This window comes from Mastigoproctus giganteus, chromosome 2 (genome assembly GCF_048544385.1).
Source record: "Mastigoproctus giganteus isolate SK-2022 chromosome 2, ASM4854438v1, whole genome shotgun sequence".
Lineage (NCBI taxonomy): Eukaryota > Metazoa > Arthropoda > Arachnida > Uropygi > Thelyphonidae > Mastigoproctus > Mastigoproctus giganteus.
The window spans coordinates 202,860,865-202,875,427 of NC_143576.1; the positions used below are offsets into that span (position 1 = coordinate 202,860,865).

The 14,563-nt window shown below is 37.5% G+C and overlaps 1 protein-coding gene across 1 annotated transcript in view; it reads left to right on the forward strand.

Annotated features, from left to right (window-relative positions):
* Window positions 1–14,563, forward strand: part of LOC150089920 (cilia- and flagella-associated protein 45-like) — a 154,820-nt gene that overhangs the window by 72,607 nt on the left and 67,650 nt on the right. The window contains exons 6-7 of the mRNA XM_090390133.1: window positions 8,283–8,461; window positions 12,184–12,352. Coding sequence (XP_090246259.1) covers window positions 8,283–8,461; window positions 12,184–12,352 — 348 coding nt within the window. The remainder of the gene's footprint in view (window positions 1–8,282; window positions 8,462–12,183; window positions 12,353–14,563) is intronic.

The following is a 14,563-nucleotide window of genomic DNA, read 5'->3' on the forward strand; positions in this document are numbered from 1 at the left end:
TGACATTAAGTGTAGAAGATCTGTGGATTTACTTAACAAGTACAGGTCAATGCTGAAAAAAAGTCGTGAGTTAGGGTTAAATTTGAAAGTGTCTGCAATCTTGCCCAGACACGATAGACGGAGTATATGATGAGAGCCTTGTCAGTCAATTCGGCCCTGGAGAGATTCTGCAAGGCTCATGGGGTAGAATTTTTTTCACCATGGTCTGTGCTTGTTAACAAGAGAGAGATTTCTTCTAAAAGGATAGGATACACTTAAATAGAAATTGTGCAAGAATAATTGCTGATGCTATCAAGGCAATGGTAAGTGGGTTGGAAAACTGCTAGCTTGGGGGATTCACAGACTAATAGGTTAACAGTAGCCGCAGGCAGAGGCGGAAGTGATTCTTACACTGCTTCTGTTGGAATAAGCAGCAGCCCAGAAAGTAAGTTGATGGGGATTTCAGGAACTTCTGGGAGTCATGAAATAAGTAAATACATGGGCTGTGTTAGAGTAACTAAGAGTAAGAACAGGTGCATGTATACTTGCATGTATACTAATGCTAGGAGTATAGTAAATAAATTTGAAGCATTTGAAGTGCTGGTCAAAACATCAAAGGCAGATATTGTTGGGATATCAGAGACGTGGTGCCACTCAGATATAAGAGATGCAGAATTGGAATTTGTGGAGTACAATATGTACAAAAAGGATAGACAGGATAGGAAGGGAGGGGGGATTATGCTGTTAGTTAAGAAACATGAAATCGAAGGAAGTGCATCCAGTTGACATAGATGAACAGTGCAATGTTGTCAGTTTGGTGCGACATAAGCACTGGGAAAGCAAAAATGAGGGTAGATGTTTGTTATAAGCCTAATGACTCTGATGATTACAATGAACAATTATACAGAGAAATAGAGTGGGCTAGTAAATCAGTGTCTTATAATGGGGGATTTTAACTTCCAGATATAGACTGGAACTTGTGGGTTGATCACTCGCACACTAGCAAGGCTTTTGTGGATTTATTGGGTGATTGTTTTCTACAGCAGCATGTTAGAGAGGCAACCAACAGGAGTAACACTCTTGATCTGATTATCAGCAGTGATTATTCATGCATTAAGAATTTACAGATAGAGGAGCCACTAAGTGGCAGTGATCACAGTTTACTGATGTAGGATTTATTTAAAAATGTAACTACCATCAGGGATAAAATGAAGGGTTTTTGCTTTCGTAAAGGTGACTACAGTGTTCTCAGAGATTTTTTAAATTCTATACAGTGGGACCAACTGATGATGTTACAAACAGCAAATTATAAATGGGAGCATTATAAATGGGAGCTTGGGAGCTTCCAAGAAGTAATCTTGGAAGCTACTCGGCTTTTTGTTTCAACTAAAAAATAACTGTTCTAGGTTTAGCCCCAAATGGATGTCAGATGAACTAATGAGACTCATGGCAGAGAAGAAAAGTGCATGGGATGCATATAAATTATCAGGTGACACAGAAGCATATGGCAGATATAAGCTAGTCTTTAATCAAGTTGCAAAGGCAGTTTATAAAAAATCTTAGGCAAAGGATGCAAAGAAAAACAGCAAAGACTTCTTTACTGATATAAATTCTAAAAGGAAGGGGATGAATTAGATTGGTCCACTTGATATTGATGGTTCGACTATTGTTGATCCTGTTCAAGTAGCTGATAAACTGAATGAGTATTTTGCACCTACATTCACACATGAGTTATAAAAGGAGGAGAAGGCCAGATGTTTATCAAACTCTAACAGGGAGTTGCATGATTTTGTAATAACTGAGAGCAAAGTGGAGGAAAAATTGTTGAATTTAAACATAAGAAAAGTTGTATAAGGTGGGTGGGATCTATCTAGTTATATTAAAAGTGGCAGCAAAGGAAGTAAGCAAACCCTTAGCCATAATTATGAGAGCATCCTTGGACTCAGGGGAAGTCCCCACGGACTGGAGATGTGCAAATGTATCTTCAGTTCACAAAGGGGGATCAAAAGGTGACACGAATAATTACAGACAAGGTAGTTTGACTTCTTGTTCAGGGAAAATAATAGAGTCACTGGTTAAATAAACATTGCAGGATCATCTAGACAAGACTGCAGTAATAATTCAGACACAGCCTGGATTGTTAAGGGGAAGTTTTGTCTGACCAATTTGATTGGATACTATGACATGGACAAAATGAAATTGGATGCAAAAAAATAATTTTGATATCATACAAGGGGATATCAAAAAGTTTGTACCCTGATCTAGATAAAACATCAGTAGAAAGATGCCGTTTTTAATATAAGTTGTCTACATATTCAATAACTAACATGTTAAATTTCATTGCCATAGGTGATCATACACCAGAGGTGAAACCCGAAATGTGAGGACGTATGCTAAAGTGGAGTATCAAGCAGTGATCAAGTTCCTGTATTTGCACCACACTCCCCCCGAGGACTGGTGCGGTTGCCGGCAGGAGCGCAGCAAAACTACACTGTGCGTTTCCGTTTTCAGATATCATGCAGAGCTATAGCAGCAGATGCCAAAACAAGCATTAATTGGGGAGGGGTAGTCAGTTTACTATTCTGCAGTAAAGTCTGGGGAAGAACAACAGCGTTTAAGTCTAATGGGTTAACTACAGGTGGTCACGGGCGGGCGGACAACCTCTGCTGAAGGCAATATAGCAACCCAGGAGCGCTCTTCCCAGCAGTGACATTTAGCCGGTCAGACAATGGCAGTAGTTTGCTTCGGCTTTAACAAAATTGTTCAAACACAAATTAAAATTAAAAGTTACTTATCTGCTATAAGTCTTGTGCCTCCATGACCCATATGAATGGAAAGCTTTTGGCGTCCACTATAAGATGATATCCATCATATTGAGTAATAAGCAGATTTTTTACTAAATTTTAGTCACTTTAGGGAGCACAATTGACCATCAACTCGTACTACTGGCCACCTGGCGGCTACCATCAAACAATTTCTGCGGTGTTCTTTGAATCTCGCTTCCAAGTTACAAAGGCATTTACAAAGTCATTGGGCAATATTTTATAATTGTTTCACTTTAACTTCTGCCCATGCAGTAGAATGTTATAGATAGCATCTTTAATTGTTAGTGACTTCCAAAATAAAAGAGGATTCTTTTCTTCCACAATAAAATTCATCATCAAGGTCTTTCTATACAATCGTTTCACGCTCTCAATCACCCACTGGTCCATTGGTTGTACCGGTGATGTTACACCGGTAAATGGCGACAATATTGCCATTTTCTGCAGATAGTTTTTCCAATGGAGGATGGGATAGAGCATCATCTAATAAAAAAATTGATTTGGGGAGGAGACCTTTACGAGACAATTTTTTTAACATGAGGAACGAATTTATCTGTCCACCACTTTTTGAATACATCTCTAGTCATCCATGCAGATCGGTGATTATAATTATCTCTTGGAATATTAGTCATGTTCTTAAACTTCTAGGAGATTTTGATTTTCCCACTACAGTTAATTTTAATTTGTCATCCCCTGAAGCATTTGTGCAGCATAAAATTGTTATCCTGTCTTTACTAATTTTATATCTTGTGGTGCATTTATTTTTTATACAGATGCCAACTTACAATTGGGCATTGCTCACCAATAAAGTCCTGTCTCATCTGCATTGTAAATTTGCAATGGAACAAGACCCTTTTCTTTATAATCATACCTAAGTGATCACAGAATAAAGTTGCTCCCATGTTATCTGCACTGAGCTTTTCACTCAGTATCTAACTCTCTTATACCATGCCTATCTTTAAATTGTTTCAACCAGCCAGATGAAAATGTAGGCATTCCTGGCATTTCTAATTTGTTGAAAAAATATTTTGCCTTGCTTAAAATCATTGGTCCAGATATTGGAGTTCCTTCAGCTCTTTGTTGTAAAAACCACTTTATCATTACACTTTCAAGTTTTTCATATGTAGCACCTTTGAGAAATTTTCTTTGTGAAGTGCAAGCAAATGCATCACATTTAGAAACAAATTTATCTATAATTGGATTGGTTTTTAATGATGCCCCATACAATTTTCTGGCGAATTCAAAATTCATTTGCAAGCTTTGAAACACTTTCACCTTTTTCATGTCTTTTAATAATTTCCAGTTTCTTTTCCACTGTTCAAACAACTCGTTTTCGTTTAATTGACATTTTTAGGGGGTGAAATACAAGATAAATATTACGTACAACACACGGCAAGCACAGGAACAAGGTTTTGTAATTTTTGGTACCAAATGTGAATAAGTTACATCTGTATGTTACTTGGCATTAGAAATGCAGCAGGTGTTTCAAGACACTTGACTTTGCATCTGCGGGTGTAAAAACATCTGACGTGATTTATCAGGTGGCAAAATGAGAGATGCAACAGTGATTTCCTGTATGTAGTTTACGAATCCACTTTCACAGATAAATACTATTCTATAAATGTTTGTTAAAAATAAAACTACATACATATAGGGGACCATAGTTAATCCGACCTTACAGATAATTGAGCCCTGGATAATTAACGTTTTACTGCATTACTTAGTTTTCAATGTTGACAGCTTATTGCATCCATTTTTCTTTAAACAAAATAAATTTTAACTAAAAAGTATTCTAACTGCAAACAATGAATTACTTTTTTATACCTTTAACTGGTAACTGACAAAATAACAATCATGCCCACTCACAGCAGAATTGATACAGCCACATTAAACAATTATTACATTAAAAGTGCCAACATGACAGGATTAAACTTGAATCTGCCATATGATGGCATTAGCAGTGTAAATGTTCATTTAATTTAAGATTGGTTTCATTATTATTAATATTATTAGCTGTATGGTATAAGGAAACCTGAGGCTTATACTGCACCAGCCAAAAAAAAAAAAAAAAAAAAAAAATTTTCAATTACCCCGAGAGAGAGAGAGGGAATCACCAAGCAAGAGAAGAATGGTGATATCCAGCTCAGGACCCTGGATGTGCCAAGCCCATACTCACCAGAGTGAGCCCCTAGGGTTGAATAAATGCAATTCATAATTCTATGACAGTTATAAAAGTATGATGACTCTTCAAATTAAAAAAAGATACCTATTACCAGTTATATATTAATCACTCTTGTACCATATGACATTAATAATGCTGAAACTACAGCACATTTCATTTTCAGATAACTATTACTGTTACCATATAAATTATAATTAACTGTAAACAGCAAAAGCCCACTCTCACTACACGAAAGTCTCTTAGCCTTCCCATAATGTTGGTGCAATGCTACTACCTATATTATGCAAAAGACTGTAGAATTCCATCCTGTAAACAAAGACTTGTCTACAGGATGGAATATTGTAGTTTTTTGGTGAGAGTAGAGAGCGAGTAGATTTTCATGGTTTATATTTATTATTATTTACTTTAATTCTGTCTGTTTGTTTGTTTGTTTGTTTGTTAATTAGTTCTCTCTCCCTCTCTCTCTCTTATATGCTAACGGAATTACATGAAAGGTTACATCAAATACATAACAGGTTATATGAAAACATAATGCTGCAGTTTCAGCATTGTTAATGTTACACTGTACAAGAGTGATTAATTTAATTGAACTATATTACAATAAAGCTTTATTCTAATATTAGAATGACTGTATATTAGAATAAAGCAAACTGCTATTTATCATTTGTGTAATTACTTATTATGGTATATCCATTGAAAAATGATACTATTTTATATATATTTTGCTAGTATGGATTGAACTCTGCATTGCAATGTAGGTTTACAAACCTGTATATAGTATTCAAAATGTGGCCTAACCATTGCTTTGTACAGTGTCATGATGATTTCTCTGTCTCTACTAAAAGTGTTCTTTTATATCATTGCCAGATGCCCCAGGAACTGTTCTAAAAGTCTGTCTGTCCTGCTGAGAGAATTTCATGTCAGACTGTGCACTTACCTCCAGGTCCTTTACATTATCATCTTATTTTTATATTGAATTTGGTGCTACTAAAATGATATGCTATATCCTGGGATTATTGATACCTAAATACAATATCTTGCATTTTTCTATGTTATGCCTCATTATCCTGTTTCTGCATATCCATATGAATTCGTCACTTCTAAAACATGTCAAATTTTTTTTTTTTATCCATATCAGGTAATTGGAATTTGGTAGCAGAAGATTTACAGGCAGAAATATATTTGTTACAAAAGCAGTGAAAAATCCAACATTAATATCATCAGTTCTACTGTATGAAAAACACTATCTTTGAACCACTTCAATGACAGTATAGATCATAAACTTAGATAGTTCTTGCAGGCAATTCAGGGGAGGCAGCACTCTCGGTTCTCCTCCTTTTCAGAATAGGCACATTTTGGCCTAAGTTGCCCTTGTGCCGATAAACATCTACACCATCTCCTCCTTTTACCAAGTAAATTTACTCATATAACCAAACCCCAAGATATTCCACAAAATTAAAGAAACCAGAAAATGTGACAAAAATTTAAATTATTTACATACATATTGTATTCGTATTTATAGAAGTATACTACACTGATTGGACAGAAATCATGGGATACCTACCTAGTAAATGGGTAGGCCTTCGCCTGGATAAGGGTAGTCATATGGCAAGGCATTGAGTCCACTAATTCAAGAAAGCATTCCACAGGTATTTCCATCCATGCTTGCTGCACTGCTGTCTATAATTCTATCGCATTCCTGGGTGGAGGATCCAAAGTTCAAACGGACCTTTCCACAGCATCCCATAGATGCTCCACAGGGTTCATGTCCGGTGAATGGAGAAGCCATTCCATGGTGGTAAAATCTGCGGAAAGCTCTTCGAACCATGTCCTAGTCACCACGGCTCTGTGGGGAGGTGCATTGTCCTCCTGGAAGAGTCCATTTCCCTGTGGATGCACGATGGGTATGAAGGGGTGCACGATGGATATGAATGGATGCAGATGGTCTGCAAGGATGGACACATAACCTGGACCATTCAAAGATGCGTCTAAATATACCAGAGGTCCCAACATGTGCCAGTTGAACACACCCCAGACCATTATCAACCATCCACCTGCCTGAACAGTTCCTTGTTGACATGACGGGTGCATAGTTTCATGAGGTTTCCACCAGATATGCACCCTCCTGTCTGCTCGAAATAATTGGAAATGGGACTCATCAGACCAAAAGACCCATCTCCAATCATCCGAGGTCCAGTGCTGATGTTCTTTTGCCCAGTTGAAACATAGAGTCCTGTGTCATGGTGTTAGCAATGGGACTGTGGTGGGTTGGCAGCTCACATAAACTATTGCAGCTAATGATTGCATGATAGTCTTGGTAGAGACGTTTCTGGCACTTCCCTTGTTGAAGTCAGCCGTGATTTATGCCACGGTCACTCTCCAGTTGGCTGAAACAATGTGAGACAGGCATTGATGGCTATCTCGTTCACCAGCTTTCTCTGCCCATAGCGCTGTCCACTATGAGATGCTATTCTGGAAATGGTTCCCGATACACTCTTGATACTGTTGAATGGAAATAGTGCAATTCCTGTACCACCACTGAGATAGTGACCCATGCATCAGGCACTCACTGTCATCCCTCTTTCAAAATCAGTTAACCCATGACATTTATCCATACTGACATTGAATTACTGTCTACGTGAATGCAGTGTACCTATACACCTACCTGCCAAGCGGTGGGTTTGTCCAGTAGCAAGAAGGGTGACAGTGTCGCCTTGCCCAGGAACCGGGTTTCCCATGAATTCTATCCTTTCAGTGTACAGCATGAGAAGATTTGATGTAAAATATATTCCATGCATGTTATTTTTTGAAAAAAGGAGAGAAACAATGAAGTTTGCATTCCTTCAAATGTGTCATTCATTTCCTTTGTTCCATATTCCCATTTCATGGCATAGTTCCTTCATACTTATTCTAATCAAACTAACCCAATCCTTGAAAGCATTACAAATATAGTTTTAACACTATCCTCTCTCTTGCAGAATTATGATCAGGTTTTTTTGTACTGCTAATCCTGTTCTTTATGAATGGATTGGGAGAGGTGAATTAATATAGAATGAGAAATATATCATTGTTTGGCATCTTGGTGTGCAGATGACTTTTGCACAGTTACCATTCAGTAATGAAAATTAAACATATTTTGTGTCAACACTATAACTGTTTTGGGACTTTGAATAATACTGAATACTGTCAAGGGAGGAGTTGTTAGTTGTATTATTTTTAGTTATGTAGATAATTAGCAGCCATTTAGACGTATAATAACATTATTTTTTCAAAACTGTTTTACTGTACTTTTATTACAGTTAATTCTGAATGCTAGGATTCAGACTATTCGAGATGCCCAAGTTGTAGAAAAAGAACTAATTAAAAAAGAATTCAAACATGCAGAGACAAAGTTAGATGATATGATGGAAAAAGACAGAGTAGAAGCAATTCAGAAGGAAGAAGAAAAAGTAAAAGCCAAAAGAGAGGAAAATATGCAGTAAGTTTTACTTTTGTGTAAAAAGAAAAAATATATAAATTTAACATTTGAGTAAATCTATAAAAATTCTTTTCATCATATTATAACATATATATCTATCGACATATACCTCACACATATCCACACGTAAGGGCTGCTCCAAAACTAATGGATTAAATAGAGCCACAGGCAGAGGTGAAAGCGATTCTTGTGCTGCTTCTATTGGAACATGCAGGAGCCTGAAAAGCAAGTTGTTGGGGATTTCAAGCTCTGCTGTGAGTTATCATGGAACAAGTGCATGCATGTACTGATGATAGGAGCATAGTAAATAAATCTGATGAATTTGAAGTGCTGGTTAAGTCATCCAATGCAGACATTATGGGGATATCAGAGATGTTGTTGTGTCACTCAGATATAAGGGATGCAGAATTTAAATATGGGTAATATAATATATACAGAAAGGACAGACAGCATGGGGGGGGATGCTCCTAGCTATGCACATAAAATCTAAGGCAGTGCTCTTATTTAAGTATACAAAACTGGGTATGAACACTGCACTGGCCACCCAGTTGATGTGGGTGGCCAGTGCAGTGTTGAGTCAGTTTGTTGTGAATAGCCCTAATAACTGTGATGAGTTAAACAAACAGCTGTACAGAGAAATAGAGTGGACAGTAAATCAGCATGTGTTATAATGGGGGATTTTAAAGTTCCAGATATTAACTGAAACTTATGGGTTGGTCACTCACACACTAGCAAGATTTTTGTGGATTTCTTGGATGACTGTCTTCTACAGCATCATGTTAACAAAGCAACAAGAGGAAACAATACTCTTGATCTGATTATCAGTAGCAATTCTTCATTCATTAAGAATTCTTTCTTTTCTTCATTCTTTCTTCATTCTTTTCTACCTGCAGGTAAAAAGAACCTCTGGATAGCAGTGAACACAGTGTGCTAATGTTACATAAAGACATAACCTCAGTGGACATGAGACAGTGTTTAAATTCTATATAGTGGGACTGTTTGATGATGCAAGTTCTAAATGGGAAGCATTCAGGGAAGTAATTGTAGAAACTACTATGCTTTTCATAGCCCCTAAGAAATACTGTTCCAGGCTTAGACCTAGATGAATGTAAAATGAACTGATCAGACTTGCAGCATTGAAGAAAAATGCATGGGTGATGCATACATGGGCGATGCATACAAATTTGTGTCAGGTGACACAAAAGCCTATGGTAGATATACAATGTAGTCAGCAATCAAGTCACAAAGGAGATTATGTTAGCTAAGACAGATTACAAGAAGTGTTTGGCGAAGAATGCCAAGAAAAGTAGCAACGACTGCTTTACTTTTAATTAGAAGGAAATGGTTCAGTCACATTGGTTCACTTGAAGTTGATTGTTTAACTGTTGATGACCATGCTAAGGTTGCTAATGAACTGAACTGGTATTTTGTATCTGCATTCATGAATAAGGTGTTCTTTATGGAGGAGAAATCCACAAGTTCATCATGTAAAATGAACTGATCAGACTTGCAGCATTGAAGAAAAATGCATGGGTGATGCATATATGGGCGATGCATACAAATTTGTGTCAGGTGACACAAAAGCCTATGGTAGATATACAATGTAGTCTGCAATCAAGTCAAGTCCACAAGTTCATCAAAATCTAACGGAGCTAAATGATTTTGTAATAACTGAGAGGAAATTGGAAGAGCAATTGATGAAGCTTAACATAAAAAAATGTGTCTGTGAGGGGATGGAATCTATCCAGTTATATTAAAGGAGGTAAGAAAATCCTTAGCAATAATTATGAGAGCATCTTTGGTTTGGTCCCTATGGACTGGAGATGTACAAATGCATCCCCAATTAACAAAGTGGATTCAAAGGGTGACATGGGTAATTACAGCCCTGTTAGCTTAACCTCTGTTCCAGGAAAAATCAAGTAGTCTCTGGTTAAAGAAGTAAAGCAGGATCGTCTAGACAGGATGGGAACTTATACTGCAGTCACAGCATGGATTTGCCAAGGGGCAACCTTGTCTTACCAAAGCAACAAAGTAACTGGATGCAAAAAATAATTTTAATATCATATATTTGGATTTCAGGAATGCTTTTGATACTGTTGCACATGAAAGATTATTATACAGATTTGAGCAGTGTGGCCATAACAGTAAGTTACTGCTCTGCATAAAGGGATTATAGAGTGGAAGAAGATAGAGAGGGTTATCAATGGACACTGCTCATTGTGGAGTAATGTTATTAGTCGAGTTCCACAGGGTTTGGTTTTAGGCCCATTGATGTTTTCATTATTTATCAGTAACATTGATGAAGGCATATCAGGCTTATTGTCCAAGTTTGCAGATGATACAGAAGTTGACACAGGAATAACAGTACGCTACTGCAATAGAATCTAGAAAATTTAGGCAGATGAGCTGAGAATGGCAATAGTTTAACAGTGACAAATTCAAGGCACTGCATATGTGTAGCAGCAATCCCAAATTAACATAACAATGTACTACAGTCTTTATTGCATACAAAAGGCATATGCTGTACACAATACCCTTCACAGCTGCAAGCCAGGGTGGTGGGTAGTAGAAAATGAAAAAGATCCCTGGGGCAATTGTGCAAGCAGATATGAAGTTCTCTGAATAATGCAGACAGGCTGCTAGGATAGCTCATTGTATTTTATCTATGATATACAGGAACTTTGCTAGCAGGAATAAGGAAGTGATTATCCTGTTGTATAAGGCAATAGTAGGACTGCTGTCTTGAGTACTGAATATAGGTCTCATGATTGCTGAATATAGGCCTCACTTTAGGAAGGATGTAGAGCTGCTGGAGTGGGTACAGAGGAGGGTAGCATATTGGTGTAAAGAATAAAAGGGTGGTCTTACCAAGAGGCTTTTATTCTGCAAATTTCAGCATCTGGTGACTAGGCACCTGCGAGATGATCTGATTGAAGTGTGTAAGGCTTTGAATGGATTGAGCAAGCTCATTGCTGATGACATTCTTCCTCTTGCTCAGACTACACACAAGGGAGCATAAATTAAAATTGAGTAAGGCTGGTTATAGGACAGATATGCAGAGGTCTTGCCTGCAGCCAGCAGGTGGTTGATTATTAGAACAAACTTCATCTAGTGTTATGGAAGTGAGAAGTTTGAATAAATTCAAGATAGAACTAGATAAATTATTGTAGGGATAGGCAAGTGACATGCGAGTTGTGTGTGTGTGTGTGTGTGTGTGTGTGTGTGTGTGTGTGTGTGTGTGTGTGTGTGTGTGTGTGTGTGTGTGTGTGTGTGTGCGCGCGCGCGCGTGTGCAAAAAGTTTATAAAGCATTGGTTATTGCAATAGATTTATAAAGCATTACTTATTGCAACAAATAGTGACTGTCCTAATCGCCATGTCAACTACCAGCATGGTGTCAAATAACCTCCATAAGGACCTAGCAGCAATAGGCCTCCCAGAGAAACTTAAGCGGAACTCCAGAAAGCATTGATCCTGAACACCTGTGGGATAATAAGTGAGTTCCTCGACCAACAGTAATATCAATAATAATAACAGTTAACTGGACACAACCAACCACCCCATGTGCTTGGTACCAGTACTCATCATGGGACAGAAAAAATCCCATAAAGGAGAAAAGGTTTTATAATATATTTATAATATAATATATAATTTTTTTTATTTCTTTTTTTTTTCTCTTCATTTTTATATCATTAAAGGCATTCTGTGCATCCATATTTTATAGGTATGGAAGGGACATTCGTGAACAAATGCAGGACAATGAAGAGACTGTCCTTCTGCAACAAGAAAGAAAAATGAGAGATGGAGAAGAGATGCTCAAAACTATAAATAAGATGCAACTTGAAGATTTTCAACATATTCAAGAGAAAAAAACTAGAGCAAAATATCTTCTGGTAATATGTTTTGATAACTTGTGATGGGACAAAGAAATAAATTAAATTAAGAACACAAACTCAATATAATAAATAATGTAACTGCATTCTGTCTCTGGAAACATGATACAAAACCATTAGCAACAAATTTGCTAGTGTAGGTATTATTAATAGATGTGAAAAAAGGTTTCAAAGGAATGAATAAATTAGCTTTGGGTGAAAACTAGTGTGGAAACTCTTTGGGTGGCATTTAAGATAATGGAAGGAGATATATTCATTAATGGAAGTGATTTGTTGTCTTTAGAAAATTTCCTTCTGAAGTTCCTGGAAAGATTGCTAATTAATAGTTTAGACTTTGGAGTTGCACTTATTGCTGCTTCTGTAGTATGGGGGTTGAAAGCTCTGAACCCAGGATCAGGATTATGTAAATAGAAACCTAGATTGTACCCATGTATCATATCTCAGGGGTGGGACTTTTTCATCTTATTGGGGATTGCATTTTCTTCTTTGCATTTGGGCACTTAAAAGTTTTACAGGGGCCCTTCCAGGTGAATTATATTTGGCTAAGGATTAGAGATTGTTCCCTGAGGAGGGGGGGGGGGACCTCTGCTTTCTCTGGTAAGAATCTTAGTCTCTTGAAGCATTCATCCTGTTGTCCTTCCTCAGGCCACCCATCCAAGAGTGGACAACGTATTCAGATTTGGAAATTCATTTTGGAGTGAGTGTACTTGCATTGCCTGTAAATGTGAGATGAACTAATGAGACTTGTGACAGAGAAGAAAAATGCATGGGATGCATATAAATTATCAGACAACACAGAAGCCTGTGGTACCTATAAGTTAGTCTGTAATCAAGTCACAAAGGAGGCTATGCAAGTGAAGGCAGATTATGAAAAATCTTTGGCAAAAGATGCAAAGAAAAACATCAAAGTCATCTTTACTTGTGTAAATTCTAGAAGGAAGGGGATGAATCAGATTGGTTCACTTGGTATCACTGGTTCAACTGTTGATGATTCTGCTCGGGTAACTGACCAACTGAATGAGTATTTTGCATTGACATTCACACATGAGGAATTCTGTGGGGAAGTGGAGGCCAGACGTTTATCAAACTCTAACAGAGAACTCAATGACTAATTACTGAGAGAAAAGTAGAGGAGAAATTGTTGAAGTTAAACATAAGAAGGGCACTTGGGGTGGGTAGGGTCCATCCAGTTATATTAAAGGAAGCAGCAAAGGAAGTAAGCAAACCCTTAGCCATTATTATGAGAGCATCTCTAGAATCAGGGAAGGTCTCCGTGGACTGAAGATGTTCAAAGGTATCCCCAATTCACAAAGGGTAACATGAGTAATTGTAGACATGTTAGTTTAACTTCTATTACATGGAAAATTATGGAGTCACTTGGTAAAGAAGCATTACAGGATCATCTAGGCAGTTATCTAGGCAATATTACTATTGCAGTTATACAGCATGGGTTTGTTAAGGAGAAGTCTTGTCTGACCAATTTTATTGGATACTACAATGTGGTCACAAAGGAGCTGGATGCAAAAAATAATTTTGATATCATATACTTTGATTTCAGGAAAGATTTTGCATCTATTACATGTGGAAAACTTCTGTACAGATTGGAGCAGTATGGCATTAAGGACAAGTTGCTGCTATGGATAAAGGGATGGTTGAGTGGGAGAAGATAGAGAGTGGTAATCAATGGACACTGCTCTTCGTGGATTAATGTTATTAGTGGATGCTCCAGGGTTCGGTGTTGGGCCCATTGTTGTTTTGTATATTTATCAATAATATTGATGAAGGTATATCAGACTTATGGAGTCACTTGGTAAAGAAGCATTACAGGATCATCTAGGCAAGACTGCAGTTATACAACATGGGTTTGTTAAGGAGAAGTCTTGTTTGCAAATGATACGAAGGTTGGCAGGGTTGTTAATGACAGTATGCTACTACAACGCAATCAAGTAAAGTTGAGCAGATGGGCTGAGAGGTGGTAACTGAAGTTTAACATTGACAAATGCAAAGTAGCAACATATTTGTAACTGTAACCCCAGAGTCGTGTGCCATTAAGGACAAGTTGTTGGACAATCAGATATGAAGTTTCTGAGCAATGCAGACAGGCTGCCAGAGCAGCTCATGGGCTTTTTTCAATGTTATACAGGAATTTTCCTAGCAGTGATAAGTAGGTGATTATCTCCTTGTATAAGGTAATGGCCAGGCCACACCTTG